Raw genomic sequence first — 14,523 nt, 5'->3', positions numbered from 1 at the left:
CAGAATTCTCCTGTTCTCATTCCCTGCCTCTACTTCCAGCCTGGCTACTGTCCAATCAGCATTTTATTAAAAATAATACAAGTGACAGGATAAAAGACCATTGTCACACAGAATACACTCCTACACACATGAACATATACTCACACACACATGCATAAATGCACACACAGAGACACACAACTGCAGCATCACATGTGAACTGTGATCAACTGTAATGTTCATTCTCTCCTCAGTTTTCCAAGAAAGATGCTGGATTTTATGAAGTTATCCTGAAAGATGACCGAGGAAAAGATAAGAGCAGACTGAAACTTGTGGATGAAGGTGATTACCAGCTGCTGGGGTCTGTTTTATGGGCTCCACAGCTACCAGAATTGCGACTGGAGCTGGGCTGGCCACAGAAGTCATGCTGATTTGTGTCCAGTGGTTTTGGCTTAATTGAAATTCCAGCAGAGCAGCCTACTGTTCTTTTTCAAAAATATTTTTCCTTTAGACTTCCTAGAAATCAAAAGTATACTTTTGATCCTTAGATAAATGTATAGCCCGTAGAACTCTAGAAAGCTGTTTCCAATTTAAATCATCATTTTTCTCACAGCTGAACAAAAGTGTTCTCGGATCAAAACCTTCTGTGAGGAACACATTAAAAAATGGTTCATTGTTAAGGGTGCTAAGAAAGATTTATGTATGAAATGTGAAGCCTTGCAGTTATTAGCAGAACAAAGCAGCGGCTTCCATTTTTCAGAAACTAAGGGCAATCATGATAATTAGAAGCTACCCCACCCCCAAGTCTCCAGTTCTCTTCCTCAGTATGGCAGAATTGAAGTCCAGCAGCAGAAGCCTTAGCGTTCACCATCCAGCTCTCAGAAGAGGTGGGGGCTGCCATATTATTGGGCAGAGGACGTCCAAGCAACCTAGACAGTACATTCATTAGGAGCTGATGTCGCAGATAACAAACTCCTGTAATTCAAACTAAGGCATCCCCAGACTTGAGAAGAGTGTTCTAAAGCCAACAGACTTCCTGGAAATCTCAGTGCGGGCTTTTCTAGAATGTTCCTATAACATTAGTTACAAACAGTTCAAGGAAAACAAGTCAAAACAAGCAGAAATCTTTTTAAAACCTTATGAAAATTACGTTATTTCACCAAAACCCACTAATTACCAGTAGGTCAACAAATTTACCTTCCGTCAAATGGCTTTCACCAGACAGGGAGTTTCCAAGAGCTAACAGCTTGAAATTAGACCTTATGTGGAATATGTTCATGCTAAAGTTTTGCCTGTGACCCTCTGTCTGCAGCCTTCCAAGAACTGATGACTGAAGTATGCAGGAAGATAGGTAAGTTCCCATTTCCTCCCCATGACAAAAGCTTCGGTACGCTCCTTTCAGGGTGAGCTAACAGCTGATTGAACTGTGCTGTGTTCTTCCTCAGCTTTGTCCGCTACAGACCTGAAAATTCAGAGCACAGCAGAGGGCATCCGGCTGTATTCCTTTGTCACTTACTACCTGGACGATTTGAAAGTTAACTGGTCCCACAAGTAAGTAAATGCTGTGTAGACATTCCCCCTCCGCCCCACACACACACACTGACCAGGAGAAGGAATGAAAACAAAAATTCCACCCCTTTCAAGTAAGAGTGTTCATAGTGAGGAGCACAGGACAGAACCCCTCCCTTACTTCAGATCTTTCCCTCAACTCATACATAGTGAGGTACCAGTAATGGCTACAGTATGTCCTTCTTGTGATAGAAATATCATCATTCATAGACATCTCTGTAATGTAGCTGCCTCCTGAGACAGCTTGTATAAGCTACCTCTGGTCTGCCACCTGGAGCTCTGCTTGCAGCCCTCTCTATATCTGTACACCCAACCCATGTGACCTGAAACAAAACCGAAGCACTAGGAGATTCCCAAGTTTCCTGTAATCTGTGTTCGTAGCCATTTCTCACAGAAGTCTCATCCTGAGAGGAGTTCCGGCTTATCATTGTTGGTTACAGCAGCTGGCATAACTAGGCGTTAGCATCTTGCATCTTATTTGCCCACCCTCAGAAGGCTTTGGGGACCTAAGTTTGAACCGGATTGAGTCTGACGTCTGTCTTAATCGTAAGCTGCCTTTGTGGAATTATAAAGGAAATACATTCAGATTTACCTGGAATTCCATGGGTTTCTGAACCAAAACAGACTTCTCAATCTAATTCTGACAGTATACTCAACCTCTGGGCATCCTTGAGACATATTTGCCAGAAACAGAAAAGAGGCACAGTGTAGACAATCTTTAGGGATGCAGCCCCCTCCAGATCAATTTCGGTTTAGACATTCTTTCCAAACTGTTAACAGAAGTTCTGTAGCGTCCCTTGAGGATACAGATAACAATGTCTGTTTGAATTATAGCTTCACTGGGCACTAGCAGTCCTCTGGGCATTGCTCCAAGCCCGTAGACAGGTGGGTTCTTTCACGGCCCCAGCTCTGTGCAATAGGCATTTTCACCTCAGGGGAGAGGAAGCTCAAGCTGGAGGAGGTGACTCGAGTGTGCACACAGCTAATTAAGCTGAGGGCTGTGCCCGGTCAGTCTGACTCTAGAGATAAGCTAGGTCATTGTAACACACATGCACACACATGTGCATGCATACACACACACTTCCAGATTGCATGGAAAGTTTAGAATGAGAGGAGGAGACATATATCACTTAAGTGTTGTTTTTAAAAAGAACCTAAGGCTAGTGGTATAGCTCACTGATAAAGCACTTGCCTAGCATGCATCAGGCCCTGAGTTCAACCCCCAGCACCACAAAGAAGAAAGTAGGAAAAAAGAAAAAAAAGGTAAGTTGAACAGGCAACCAGAGCTGGTACTTGATTGTGCTCTTAGGCATTTTCTGAATTCTAAAAGTAAGAAGAAGCAAAATACCAGTGTGGAAGACTTGGGTTTTGGGCCCTTTGTTCTCTTTTTTCAGGAAATGTTGCAGGGAAGTAATTAAAATTTAAAATAGACCAAAATCCTAGGAAATTCCTCTGTGACATCTAGGACATTATAATATATCAGTCTGGAGAATGAGGGGAGCAAAATTAGCTGGATCATCAATCAAAACTCTGTGTCTTAGAGCTCTGAGATTGCTCAGTCGGTAAAGGCGCCTGGGCCTGAGTTCCATCCCCAGGACTAGGTGGAAGGAAAGAACACACACACACAGTAATAATCGAATAGATAGACATAGTATCTCTAAGTTGTGTCCTTTGTAAAAGAATCATTTATTCAAGGGCTGGAGAGAGAGCTCAGTGTGAAGAGTACATACTTGCCTTCCAGAGGACCCACGCTGAATTCCCAGCAATGTGTCAAGTGTTCACAACCACCTCTAATTCCAGCTGCAGATCTGACACCTCTGGCCTCTGTGCACACCTACACTTATGTGTATATAGTCTCCCTGACACATATTCACATAATTAAAAATAAATCTTTTTTAAAAATTCTTTTTAATGGGAGCATTAAAAAGTATTTTAAGGAACTTGCTGTTAGAGTAGCAAGGCAGGAACTTCCTGCAGTTTTGGTTTCGTCTACATGAATTTCTCCAATATTTATTTGTCCGTACAAGGCTCAGGGGTTGAGAACTGTAATTTTGTTTTCTGTAAGTCTGAGGCAAACTGAAAAAACACACCTTAAAGTGGGTGAGAGTCTTGACTCTGTGTTTATCTTCCTTAGCAAGTCATTTAATTCTATGAATATCACTTTCTCAAATAAAATAGGGACAATAGAATCCATTCTGTCTGAAGTACTTAACATATAGAAAGCACCATTGTGTGAGCCAGCCAGAAACCAAATAACTCATGCAAAGCAGAGAACTTTCTTCCTGTCTGACTCAAAGAAATGCTGTTACTCAGGCTAAAACCTTCAGGGTACAAATGTGTTTCTTCACTCTAGTCTTATGGCATTTGAATTGCTAATATATTTTCAGATATTTTAATAAATACCCTCATACATAGCCTGTAGTGTTGAAAGAAAAATACTAAGTATGTATGAAAGCCAAAAATTTTAGTGAAAAAAAATTTAAGTTCGTCTTGAAATTCTACTTAAGGTATAAACTTTGTACATGCATTTCTGGAAAATACATTTATAGATATTAGAAAATAGAAAGTTATAATATGATATCATCAATGGTTTTGTTAGCCCATTTATGGTAAATTTAAAGAACTTTCTTCTATTTTCTCCACATATAATTATAACTATATATGCATATATATGGCAATTTTATATACTGCTTTTAAAAAATGTATTACATTTAATTTATGTGTACATGTGCACACACCACAGCACATGTGGGGGTCAGAGGGCGGTTGGTAGGTGTCAGTTCTTTCCTTATCTTGTGAGCTTTAGGGGTTCACTCCAGTTGCCAGACTTGGCAACAATCACCTTTACCCCCTCCACCATTCTCTGGCCCTGTATTGCACAGTCTCACACAATCTCCATGAAGTACCTTTCGACAGTTTGAGAATGCCGCCCTGCCATGTGCATGTTTTGTCTAGAGCAGTAGTGTTTCTACAGTCATGACAATGGCCAGGGCTCTTCCCCTCTGCTCCCACACAGGACCAGAGTTCATGCCTCACTGCTCTGACAGCCACTCGGCTGCGAAGTCACTTTCAACTCCACAACCAACTGTACGTTTATGTGTTTCAAGTAGCTTTGGAGCAATACATCAATAGATGTCATGCACAGATAGTCGCCACCATTGTTTTTACCTATCCAGTTTGGCCACAGAACATGTGTGTTAAATATGCAGTAAAATAGTACGTAGTTTGGCCTTCCACCTTTAAATATTCCCTTCACCCCAGAAATAAACCCAAGCAAAACCAAAGACAATTAGTGCCACTGGAAAGTGTTGGTCTGGAAATCTCCACTGGGATCCAGGCTACCGTGGTGAGTTAAGTAGATGTCCAGGCTATCATTCCCAGGTCCTTAGAATCCAAGTCCCTGGCTTCAGTGCCCATCATTACCCTGAAGCAGAACAGCATAAGCAGGTCTCATGTTTCCCGAAAGCCTATAAAGCCTATGGCATATGACTTTGTGAGAAACCGAGGAAACAGTAATGACTCTTTCCTGCATCTTAACAGCGGGACTGGCATTAAGTACACAGACAGAGTTAAGAGTGGGGTCACTGGGGAGCAGATCTGGCTGCAGATCAATGAGCCGACTCCAAATGACAAAGGGAAATACGTGATGGAACTCTTCGATGGAAAGACTGGACACCAGAAGACAGTGGATCTTTCTGGACAAGGTAAGGCGCTCCTTAGCATTCACTATAGAATGAACCAGGGTGAAATGAGGTCATTACACTGGTGATGTCGAAGAAGTTGGTGTGGGAGACACTTGGGTTCAGTGGGCCTGTTCTGGATTGGTTACTCTGAGTCCCAATCTTTTTGGAGGCCTCATTTGTCTTTAAGTTCAATTTGATTCTATGTCACTTTGTACGAGTGACGCCATTCTGGTTAGATCTGGTTGGCTAGGGACTAGTGCAGGAACTAGGCTAAAATAATGGTCTCCGATGCTTCTTATTAATAATGATTTCGGCAAGACTGTCTTAACTATCCAGAATTTAGTCAGGCAACCATGAAAAGCAAGCTGGAGACAGTAACCATGGAGAGAAAGCACCACTCTCACAGCCAGTGAGAGGTCCCTTGGCTCACGATCTCCTCCTTAAGAGCAAAGTGAGGAAAGCAGTTGTGCATGGGGACTGACGTCATCCAGTCCCAGACAGCAGCTGATGTGACTAGAAAGCCCGGGATGCAGGGCATCGCTGACCTGTCAGCTCCAGAGGGTAGGTGGTACGAGACCAAGGGCGGAGGGGAGAGTCGACTCTGAGAGTAACAATACAGAAGCTTCTCTGTCCATAGAGTGAGGAGAGTCCAAGGAAGATGCTGGGCAGGACAGAGGAAGCTGGGGCCTAAGTCTGAAGGGTCCCAGATGTTCTTGCTGTCTGTTGAGAGATTAGGGGTTTCTGTAGATAATGAGGAAGAAAAGAAAGCATCAGGAGAAGGAAGCAACAAGCATCAAAGGTGGTGCACAATTACTGAATAAAACTTTGAAAGTTAAGTAAACAACTAAAATCACCATGCTGCTTCTCCCCATCCCCTGGCTATAATCTGCACCCATGCTTTCCTAAAGAGTAGAAGTCTAGATGACAGTCAGCAAAGGAGGCTAGACCGAATTTCCTGCGCTCCTTGGTGCACTAAGATACAGTGTACCATAACTCTTCATACTTTCCAGCCTCAGGATAAATTCACTATGTATGTAGAGAGCCACTTCCCAAGCATGCACTGAGGGGTGTGTGTGTGTGTTTGTGTGTGTGTGTCTGTGTGTGTGTGTCTGTGTGTGTGTTTACAGGCATACACACATAGTGCTATCTGAATCCCCTACTCTCACGCCACCCCTACCCATCATGCCTACAAAGACACACTGAGAATTTGCAGTCATGGAGAAACTGCAGCAAGAAGGCAAGGATCTCCCGACCCACACTGCACCAGCGGCGCTCTGGGTTTCCCCGCCGTTCATCTGACTGTGGGAAATACAACAGAAAGAGGGAAGCAGTAATGGGGTGGAGAGGTTTAGACTATTCCAAAAGTTATTTTTAACAACACAGCTTATGCAACTATCTCACTTTTAACCCCCTTTAAGGCAAAGGCTAGATCATCTCACCAGGGTCGCCACAGCCACCAAACACAAGTTAGCTTGACCACACTCTTTTTTTTTTTTTTTCTGAGTTAGATGTGGGGACCAGGAAGGTTTTTATGCTATCATCCTTGTATCCTTGTTCAAACTGAATCTCAGTCATTTTTCAGATGAGAAAAAATAAGGCCCAGCAGCTTGAAGCCTGGCTTTATACGTATTTATACATATAAAATATGTACAGATGGGGTGTGTAGATTGGTATTGTCTAAATATTTGCTAGGCTTAAAATATGGCTCTTGGCTGAGGAAATGGCACCACGGGTGTAAGCATAGCTGTGGAAGTCTGACGGCTCGGGTTCAGCCCCCAGAACCCACAGGAAAAGCTGGATGTCACAGCACACAGGTGTGAGCTCAGTATGTCTGCCCTGAGATGGGGGCGGGAGTGGAGACAGGAGACTGCTCCTAAGCTGAGCAGCAGTGGAGGAAGAGGGACTCAACCTTACTCAACAGCTGTGGGAACTCGCTCCTGAAAGTTGTGTTCTGACCCCTCCACATAAGCTAACTCATACCCCAACAACACATGTAGATAAGTCATATCTGTGTGTGCATTTGTGTGCATGTGTGTGCGCATGTGTGTGTTTCTTGAGCCCCAAAGGCAATGAAAGAGGAAACAGTAGGACTTTAAAGCAGAGCTGCCTTTTCTCATGGTCTTCCATCAGGTGTCTCACCCTGATGTCACGGGGTAAGGTTATTTTTAGAACACTGCAATTCTCATCTTCCCTCACTTGTCTCCACCTTTGCCCCAGTGAGAGAGGGACAGAGATGGGGGAGAATATGAGCAAAACTAGTGATACATATTATGAAATGTCATAATAAAACCTGTTATTCTGTATGCTAACAAAAGTGTATTTAAAAAATCAAAAAGAAAAAAAAAGTACAATCTCAGGACTCTATTCTGTAATGGACAGCACACTGGATGTCAGTCTTAACATCAATGCGACGACTATTACTTAGTGTGCTCTCCTTCGTAAATGGACCAGACCTACCGTGAAGATGTTTGAACTATCTAGCCCAGGAGCTTACCAGTGGTAATTTAATAAGAAAAAGTCTCTTTCTTCTCTCTTCTGGATTCTTAGACAGCACCTTTATTTGAAAGACGGTTGAAGGCTTGCTGAGATGAAAACACCTAAAATCTCCTACCTCATATTTTCTACATAGAAAGTACTTGTCTTGTTGAGAGCCTTACACGGAAATAGGAAACCATAGGCAGTCTCCTGGGAAGCTGGGCAGTGACCGAACCTTGGAACTTGTAATCGGCCCTGTGTGTTGTCAGTTCTGACTGAGGAATTTTTAACTTTCTATTTTTCTTTTGCAGCATTTGACGAAGCCGTTGCTGAATTCCAGAGGTTAAAGTAAGTTCCCCTTCCTGACAAGTGCCGCTTCTGTTCAGCTACATTCCTAGAACTTTGTGTACTGCTTGCCTATCTGAGTATCAGAAACAGGGTTTGTTTGAGCAAGCACAGGAAAAACCCCACTTGACACTGCTAGCTGAGCTGCCAAATACCTCTCAGGCAGATCGTGGCCTGATTTTCCTCCCCTGTTTGTGTATTAAATGAAGTTCAAGCTTGTTGCAGCTCTTCATGTTACTCAGAGCGGTGACTGAGAGAGCAGCTGTCTGTCTGCACTCGTGTGTGTGTGTGTGTGTGTGTGTGTGGTGTGTGTGTGTGTGTGTGTGGTGTGTGTGTGTGTGTGTGTGTGTGGTGTGTGTGTGTGGTGTGTGTGTGGTGTGTGTGTGTGTGTGTGTGTGGTGTGTGTGTGTGTGTGTGTGGTGTGTGTGTGTGTGTGGTGTGTGTGTGTGTGTGTGGTGTGTGTGTGGGGGGGTGTGTGTGTTTGTGTGTATGTGTGTGTGTGTGTGGTGTGTGTGTGTGGTGTGTGTGTGTGTGTGTGTGTGTGTGTGGTGTGTGTGTGTGTGTGTGGTGTGTGTGTGGGGGGTGTGTGTGTTTGTGTGTATGTGTGTGTGTGTGGTGTGTGTGTGTGTGTGGTGTGTGTGTGTGTGTGTGTATGGTGTGTGTGTGTGTGTGTGGTGTGTGTGTGTGTGGTGTGTGTGTGTGTGTGTGTGGTGTGTGTGTGTATGTGTGTATGTGTATGTGTGTGTGGTGTGTGTGTGTGTGTGAGTGTGTGTGTGTGTGTGTGAGAGAGAGAGAGAGAGAGAGAGAGAGAGAGAGAGAAATGGGGGAGGGGGAGAGAAACTACTTGGAATGACACTAATACAAATCTTATTTGTCTGTCTGTCTGTCTTGTCTCTCTCAACCACAGACAAGCTGCCATTGCCGAAAAAAGTAAGTAGCTGCCTTTACACTTAGCACACAGGCAGATTCAGAGTCAAACTTCATTTTCACAGCACATATACAGATGATAGTGGATATTTTTTCCTTGTCAGGCTTGGTGTCACAAGCCTTTAATCCTAGCACATGGAAGGCAGAGGCAGGTGGATCTCTGTGAGTCTGAGGCCTGCCTGGCATATGGAGTGAGTTCCAGGACAGCCAGGACTACATAGAGAGACACTATCTCAAGAAAAGAAGATAGATTTTTCCCTCTTCTTTCTTTCTTTTATGAATTGTAGATGGTCTACATTTGTTTTCCTTTAGTCTTATGTCTGTAGGAAGGTCTCAACTATGACATCTGACTCTTGTCCTCTGAAGCCATCCTAAGAAATCTCTTGGTCATAACCATGTAGTAGGTATTAGGCACTTATGGGTACAGTGTATCAGAAGAAAATTAAACCCAGTGAAGAAGAAAAGAGTCTGGAACACTGCCATTTTGGCATTGAGTGAATTCATAGAAACAAGGTTGGAGAGTCACAATTTGAATGAAACTGGTGCTCATCACAGGGAGATCAGAAAGAGGCCAAGCCCAACTCAGGGCCTGAGCTTAGTCCTGCTGAGCGACACAGGGCTAGGGCTGGATATGGCCATAAAAATGACACAGCAGGTCCTTAAGTCCCACGCTGGTGCTTCAGGTACAGCTACGGGCACTGTGTGTGCAGTAAGTGAGTAAAGAATTAAAGCCAGAGTCGCTGGGTCATTTTCTTAATTTGTATGTTGAAAACAGTATTGAAATAACCATCGCATCAGGAAAAACTAAAGAGGATTTGTGTCCTGAAGTGCTTTTGAGGGCATGATCATTGGCCCTTTTCATTGCAGTGATTAACCAGAAATTCCTGTGCTTGCAGATCGGGCCCGGGTGTTGGGCGGTCTCCCTGATGTTGTTACCATCCAGGAGGGCAAGGTGAGTACGGGGTATTGTTGTCCCTGCCTCCACATGGGGCACGGTTGTCCCTGCCTCCACATGAGGTACGGTTGTCCCTGCCTCCACATGGGGAGCAGGCCCAGCACCCGACACTGTGGTCCTTCCTTTTGTATCCTACCATCTGTCTTATTTCTTGCATCTGTACTTCACCATAGCCAGATGCAGGGTTAAAAGTTCAGCATTCCAGTCATAATGTCTTGTCAGCCCAGCATCAGGATGAAAGTTTGTCTTGTGATGCTATATTTATCATTTAGGCCATTTCTCCAGAGGCACAGTTAAAAACCAACAGAAGTCATTAGGTTGTATGAAAAAAAGCCTGAAAACATTCACTCGTAGCCCTGTAACAAAGGAAGAAGGAAATTATTCCAGCACACACTGGAAGGTGGCCCATGCTAGTAAGAGTCTCATGGTTACAATGAACACACTGCTCCATCTCGGATGAAAACCAGCTTCTCTCCATTTGGTATGATACTGGTGTTTCCTGGCTTCATATAATCTGAGACAAAATGAGCATCCATTTTAACCTGTAATCAAAGAACTCAGCAGGGGATCTAGAGTTCAAGACCACCTTAGCTGCATAGCCAGACCCCATATCAATAAAAATAAAGCTCTTACAAGTCCAGAGAGATCTATAGTGAAGTAAAACCATTTCCTGCTTGAACGCGCATTGACTGTCTGCAGTGGTGGGTGTGGGGAGATGGCCGTGCAGAACTCAGGTAGTAAAGCAAGACTATAGATTCCATTCAGCTCCATTCTTTGTTCATGGAAAATATCACAGTCAACTTTGAACCTTTGAGAGCAGCTTCTGTTCTTAAGCCGTCTTTTACACTTTCCTCACTTAATGAGGTTGCAGCCATTGGGCAGCAGTGACAATTAGGATGTATATGGGAGCACTGAATCCACAATGCAGACGGGATGGCGCTAGTTTTCCACAGTTCTTATGGTGTCTGGGATTTGTGTAATCCAAAATGATTTACCTGGCCTGTAATGACCGTGGTTTGCCTCACCTAAAAATTATTGCATGTAAGTGTTTATTTATTGGAGAACATACCACCGCAGACTTGTGCAAATCAGGGCACAACTTGCTGTTATCAGTTTTTTCCTTCTACAATGTGGCACTGGGGGATTGAACTCAGGTCACTCAGTTTGGCAGCAGTGTTTTTACCCACTGAGTCATCTCTCTGGCTTGGACTTTTCTTTCTGAAGTATACCCGTAGTGTAATTTAGCAAAAATGGTAATTAAAACTGGCATGGTGGCACATGGTGGCTCCCAGCACTTGGGCAGCATAGGCAAGAAGGTCACAGGTCAAGCCTGAGCTACACAGCCTGCCTTAAAAACTTGCTAGTTAATGGTGAGATGTGAGCAGGGTTTGTGATCTACCCAACTTTGCTCCCACAGAAGAGGTCATAAGTGATAGCTTAAGGTCTGTCAGGAGGACATTTAAAAGAACACATCTTCCCCAACAGTGCCAACCTCATCCCTTGTCAACATTCTGTAAGTTAGCATCACTAGCCATGGAGAGGGGGACAAAGGACAGGAAACATAGCATACTGATCTGAACTGCGGGGATAAGTGACATGCAGCAAAAATGCAAACAATGACAAGCGCAGGCAAAGATGCTGGAAACCAAATTACTTATTCATGGTTGGTTGTCATGGTTGGAACGCCAGTCAAAATTAAATCAACTCTTAGCAAAAGAGCTTGGCAGTTTCTAGGGAGAAAAATGAATCATATATTTAGCATCTATCCCAGCAACTGCACCTGGACATTTAGCGCAGAGAAATGGAAATGTCAACATAGGAACCTGTACTCTCTCTTCATAATAGCCCCCAGACCGGAAGTGGTGCATATGGCCCTTAGGGACGTGCACATCACTGGTCAGCAGCATGGAAGGACAACATGGGCGATTATGCTGACACAAAGAAGCAGTCTGGAAAGTTTGCATACTGTAGATTATGTTTATAGAAATTTTTGAAATGATGTTTTAATAAATGGAAAAATGAGCAGCAGTTGCTGCAGATTGAGAACAGAGTTGACAATCAGAATACAAGGATATGGAGCACAGTCCCAATGGCTGCATCTACAATAAAACTCCCACACCTCCGGCCCAGGGATCACTGCAGAAGAGGGGGCGGAGGATAGTAAGAGCCAGGGGATCAGGGATCTGCTGTGGGGCTGTGTTATTATTGTCATCAGTTATACCCACTAAGTCCCACCAACGTGGCTGCCTACACATGAGCGGAACAAGGACAGCATCAATGGGCATGCCAGAGAGGACGGGAAAGACCAAGAAACCTGAACCCTGCACACAGAACTATAAGCAACTAAGGAATTTTGTAAGCCAGAGAAGTGGTCTTCCCCAGAGAAGAGAAAATCAATAGGTTATCCAGTACCAAATGATCAGCCCTGAGAAACACACATACAAGTAACAGACTGAACCAGTTACACATACACACACACACACACACACACACACACGAATGTAACAATTAATGAAGAAAAGGGCCATGAATTTGAAAGAGAACAAGGAGGGGCATGTGGGAGGATTTGAAAAGAAGAAAGAAGAGGGGGAAATGATGAAATTATAATCTCAGCAGTTGTATTATGATCTACAAAAAATAAAAGGTGCTAAAACACAGAGCTGAAAAGTTGGGGTGTGTCCTGCAGCTTTTGAAGGCTGTGGTGAGTACAAAACAGGGCCCGTTGAATAGAGCAATCGTAAACACAAATGCATCCTCTGCACTACTTCTGAGAGTTCCATTGAACTTTGCCATTTTCTTAGTAAAGCAAGTCAATCTGCAGCCTAAATGTCAGGGTTTCGGGAGAGACTTTCAACATGGCGAGGAAGGTTTGATTTCAGATGCATTTGGGCCAAGCACCTCTGCAACAGCACAGATTGGACGGGGTTCAGGGAGCTGAGGAAAATGAGGGAGATGGAATGGGGAAATTGAATTACATAGAGCAGCTGTGCCATCCCGCTGCTGGGCTCTGTGACGCAGATGCCACGCAGAAGTGAGCAGCCTGTGAGTGTGGCGTGAGATTTCTCTACTGATTCATCCCAGAGGCCAAGTCAGAGCAAAAGACGCCTGGGTGTTCAGGAAGGAGAGCCGGATGAAGGCGTCTCTGAGTGTGCTAACAGCAAGCCCTCTAGACTCCCCAACACTGCCAGCCCTTACAGATGCTGCTCAGAGTGTGGCCACCCCAGCCTGGGAGCCCAGCAATTGTCCTTTAGATGGGGCAGGATCAGATTTATCACCTCCTTCTCTTGCAGGCACTTAATCTCACTTGTAACGTGTGGGGCGACCCGACCCCTGAGGTGTCCTGGCTGAAAAACGAGAAGCCACTGGCCTCTGATGAGCACTGCAGCCTGAGGTTTGAGGCCGGGAAGACTGCCTTCTTCACCATCTCAGGTGTGAGCACCGCAGATTCTGGCAAGTATGGGCTGGTGGTGAAGAACAAGTATGGCTCAGAGACCAGCGACTTCACCGTCAGTGTCTTCATCCCGGAGGAGGAGGCAAGGAAGGGTGCGTCAGAGCCCCAGAAAGGCGACCAGAAGTCCAAGTGAGCGGCCAGGAGAGCAGGGCCAGCTGAGCCACCCACCCTGCTGCTGCTGTGGAAATGATTTGGGTGACAGATGGGTCTCCCTGGTGTCTCCGCTTTGTGCTAACTTGGGAGGAAGTTATCAAATCTCTTACTCATATACATGAGGCACCAATTAATGGCATTTTAGGGGTTTTTATCCACAGTTTATATAGTAAAAAACTCTAGGGAATGGTTTCAAGGAAGAAGGCCAGGAAATGTTGGAGAGCTGTTGAGTGGGAGCAGATGGAGAGGATGGGGTTTGAGGCGGATGAGGTTTCCCTGCGAGGTCTTAGGGTTGTGTCTTAGCGCTCAGTTGAAGCAGAAGCCCACGGTTCAGGCCGTGAGTGTGGTTGGTCACTGTTAGTGGAGCGATGGTACGTTTCTGACGGCGGCCTTGTGTCGTGGCCTCCCTCGGTGTGAATAAAGTCTCCTACCTTTCCTCGCCGCCTAGTCTCTCTCTGACTTAGGTGTCGCTGCTTAGGTGGGGCTTTCCTGCCTCTTCCTGTCATTACCGGCTTCTGATTTACACCCTGGGGGTAAGAGCAGTGCCTCCTGGACATGGTCAGACTAAACTTACATCTGAGGTGAGCTGAAGCTTGGAGTCCAAAACCACACTGACACTGGATATCTGATCACTTCGCCTCTATCCACCATCACGATGCAAATGCCATTGATCTAAATGTGCCGATTAATCAATACAAGATACCATAATGCTGAAGAGGTCTCACCTCCCTCTGTCAAAGTGGTATCTTGGTTGATTTCATGCCACTATAACAGAACACCTGAAACCAAGTGACTTATAGTGAAAAGAGATTATTTTTTTCTTCTTCTAGAGGTTCCATAGTCCAAGAACAAAGGGCTGGCATCTGACAAGGATGAGCTAGAATCTTGTTAGGGACCTTTTTGCTGCCCTGTCTTATGACAGGAGGGAAAGCAAGAGACTGAATTCTCAGAGGAGAGGAAGTCGGGTCTAGACTGACCTATTGTCA

The 14,523-nt window shown here is 44.7% G+C and overlaps 1 protein-coding gene across 2 annotated transcripts in view; it reads left to right on the top strand.

The window, feature by feature from the left end:
* The window catches only part of Myom1 (myomesin 1), a 120,239-nt gene extending 106,260 nt beyond the window's left edge, over positions 1 to 13,979 (top strand). For both annotated transcript variants that reach the window (XM_048435904.3, XM_048435911.3), the window contains 8 exons: positions 234 to 321; positions 1,292 to 1,330; positions 1,425 to 1,530; positions 5,089 to 5,252; positions 8,018 to 8,054; positions 8,959 to 8,981; positions 9,875 to 9,930; positions 13,224 to 13,979. In XM_048435904.3, coding sequence (XP_048291861.2) covers positions 234 to 321; positions 1,292 to 1,330; positions 1,425 to 1,530; positions 5,089 to 5,252; positions 8,018 to 8,054; positions 8,959 to 8,981; positions 9,875 to 9,930; positions 13,224 to 13,517 — 807 coding nt within the window. In that variant the 3' untranslated portion in view covers positions 13,518 to 13,979. The remainder of the gene's footprint in view (positions 1 to 233; positions 322 to 1,291; positions 1,331 to 1,424; positions 1,531 to 5,088; positions 5,253 to 8,017; positions 8,055 to 8,958; positions 8,982 to 9,874; positions 9,931 to 13,223) is intronic.
* Positions 13,980 to 14,523: the final 544 nt, after the last annotated feature.

The sequence above is a fragment of the Myodes glareolus genome, chromosome 27 (genome assembly GCF_982192425.1).
Source record: "Myodes glareolus chromosome 27, mMyoGla1.1, whole genome shotgun sequence".
In the NCBI taxonomy this organism is placed as follows: domain Eukaryota; kingdom Metazoa; phylum Chordata; class Mammalia; order Rodentia; family Cricetidae; genus Myodes; species Myodes glareolus.
Note: the sequence above shows the minus strand (reverse complement) of the source record. Positions and strands in the feature narration are given on the sequence as shown.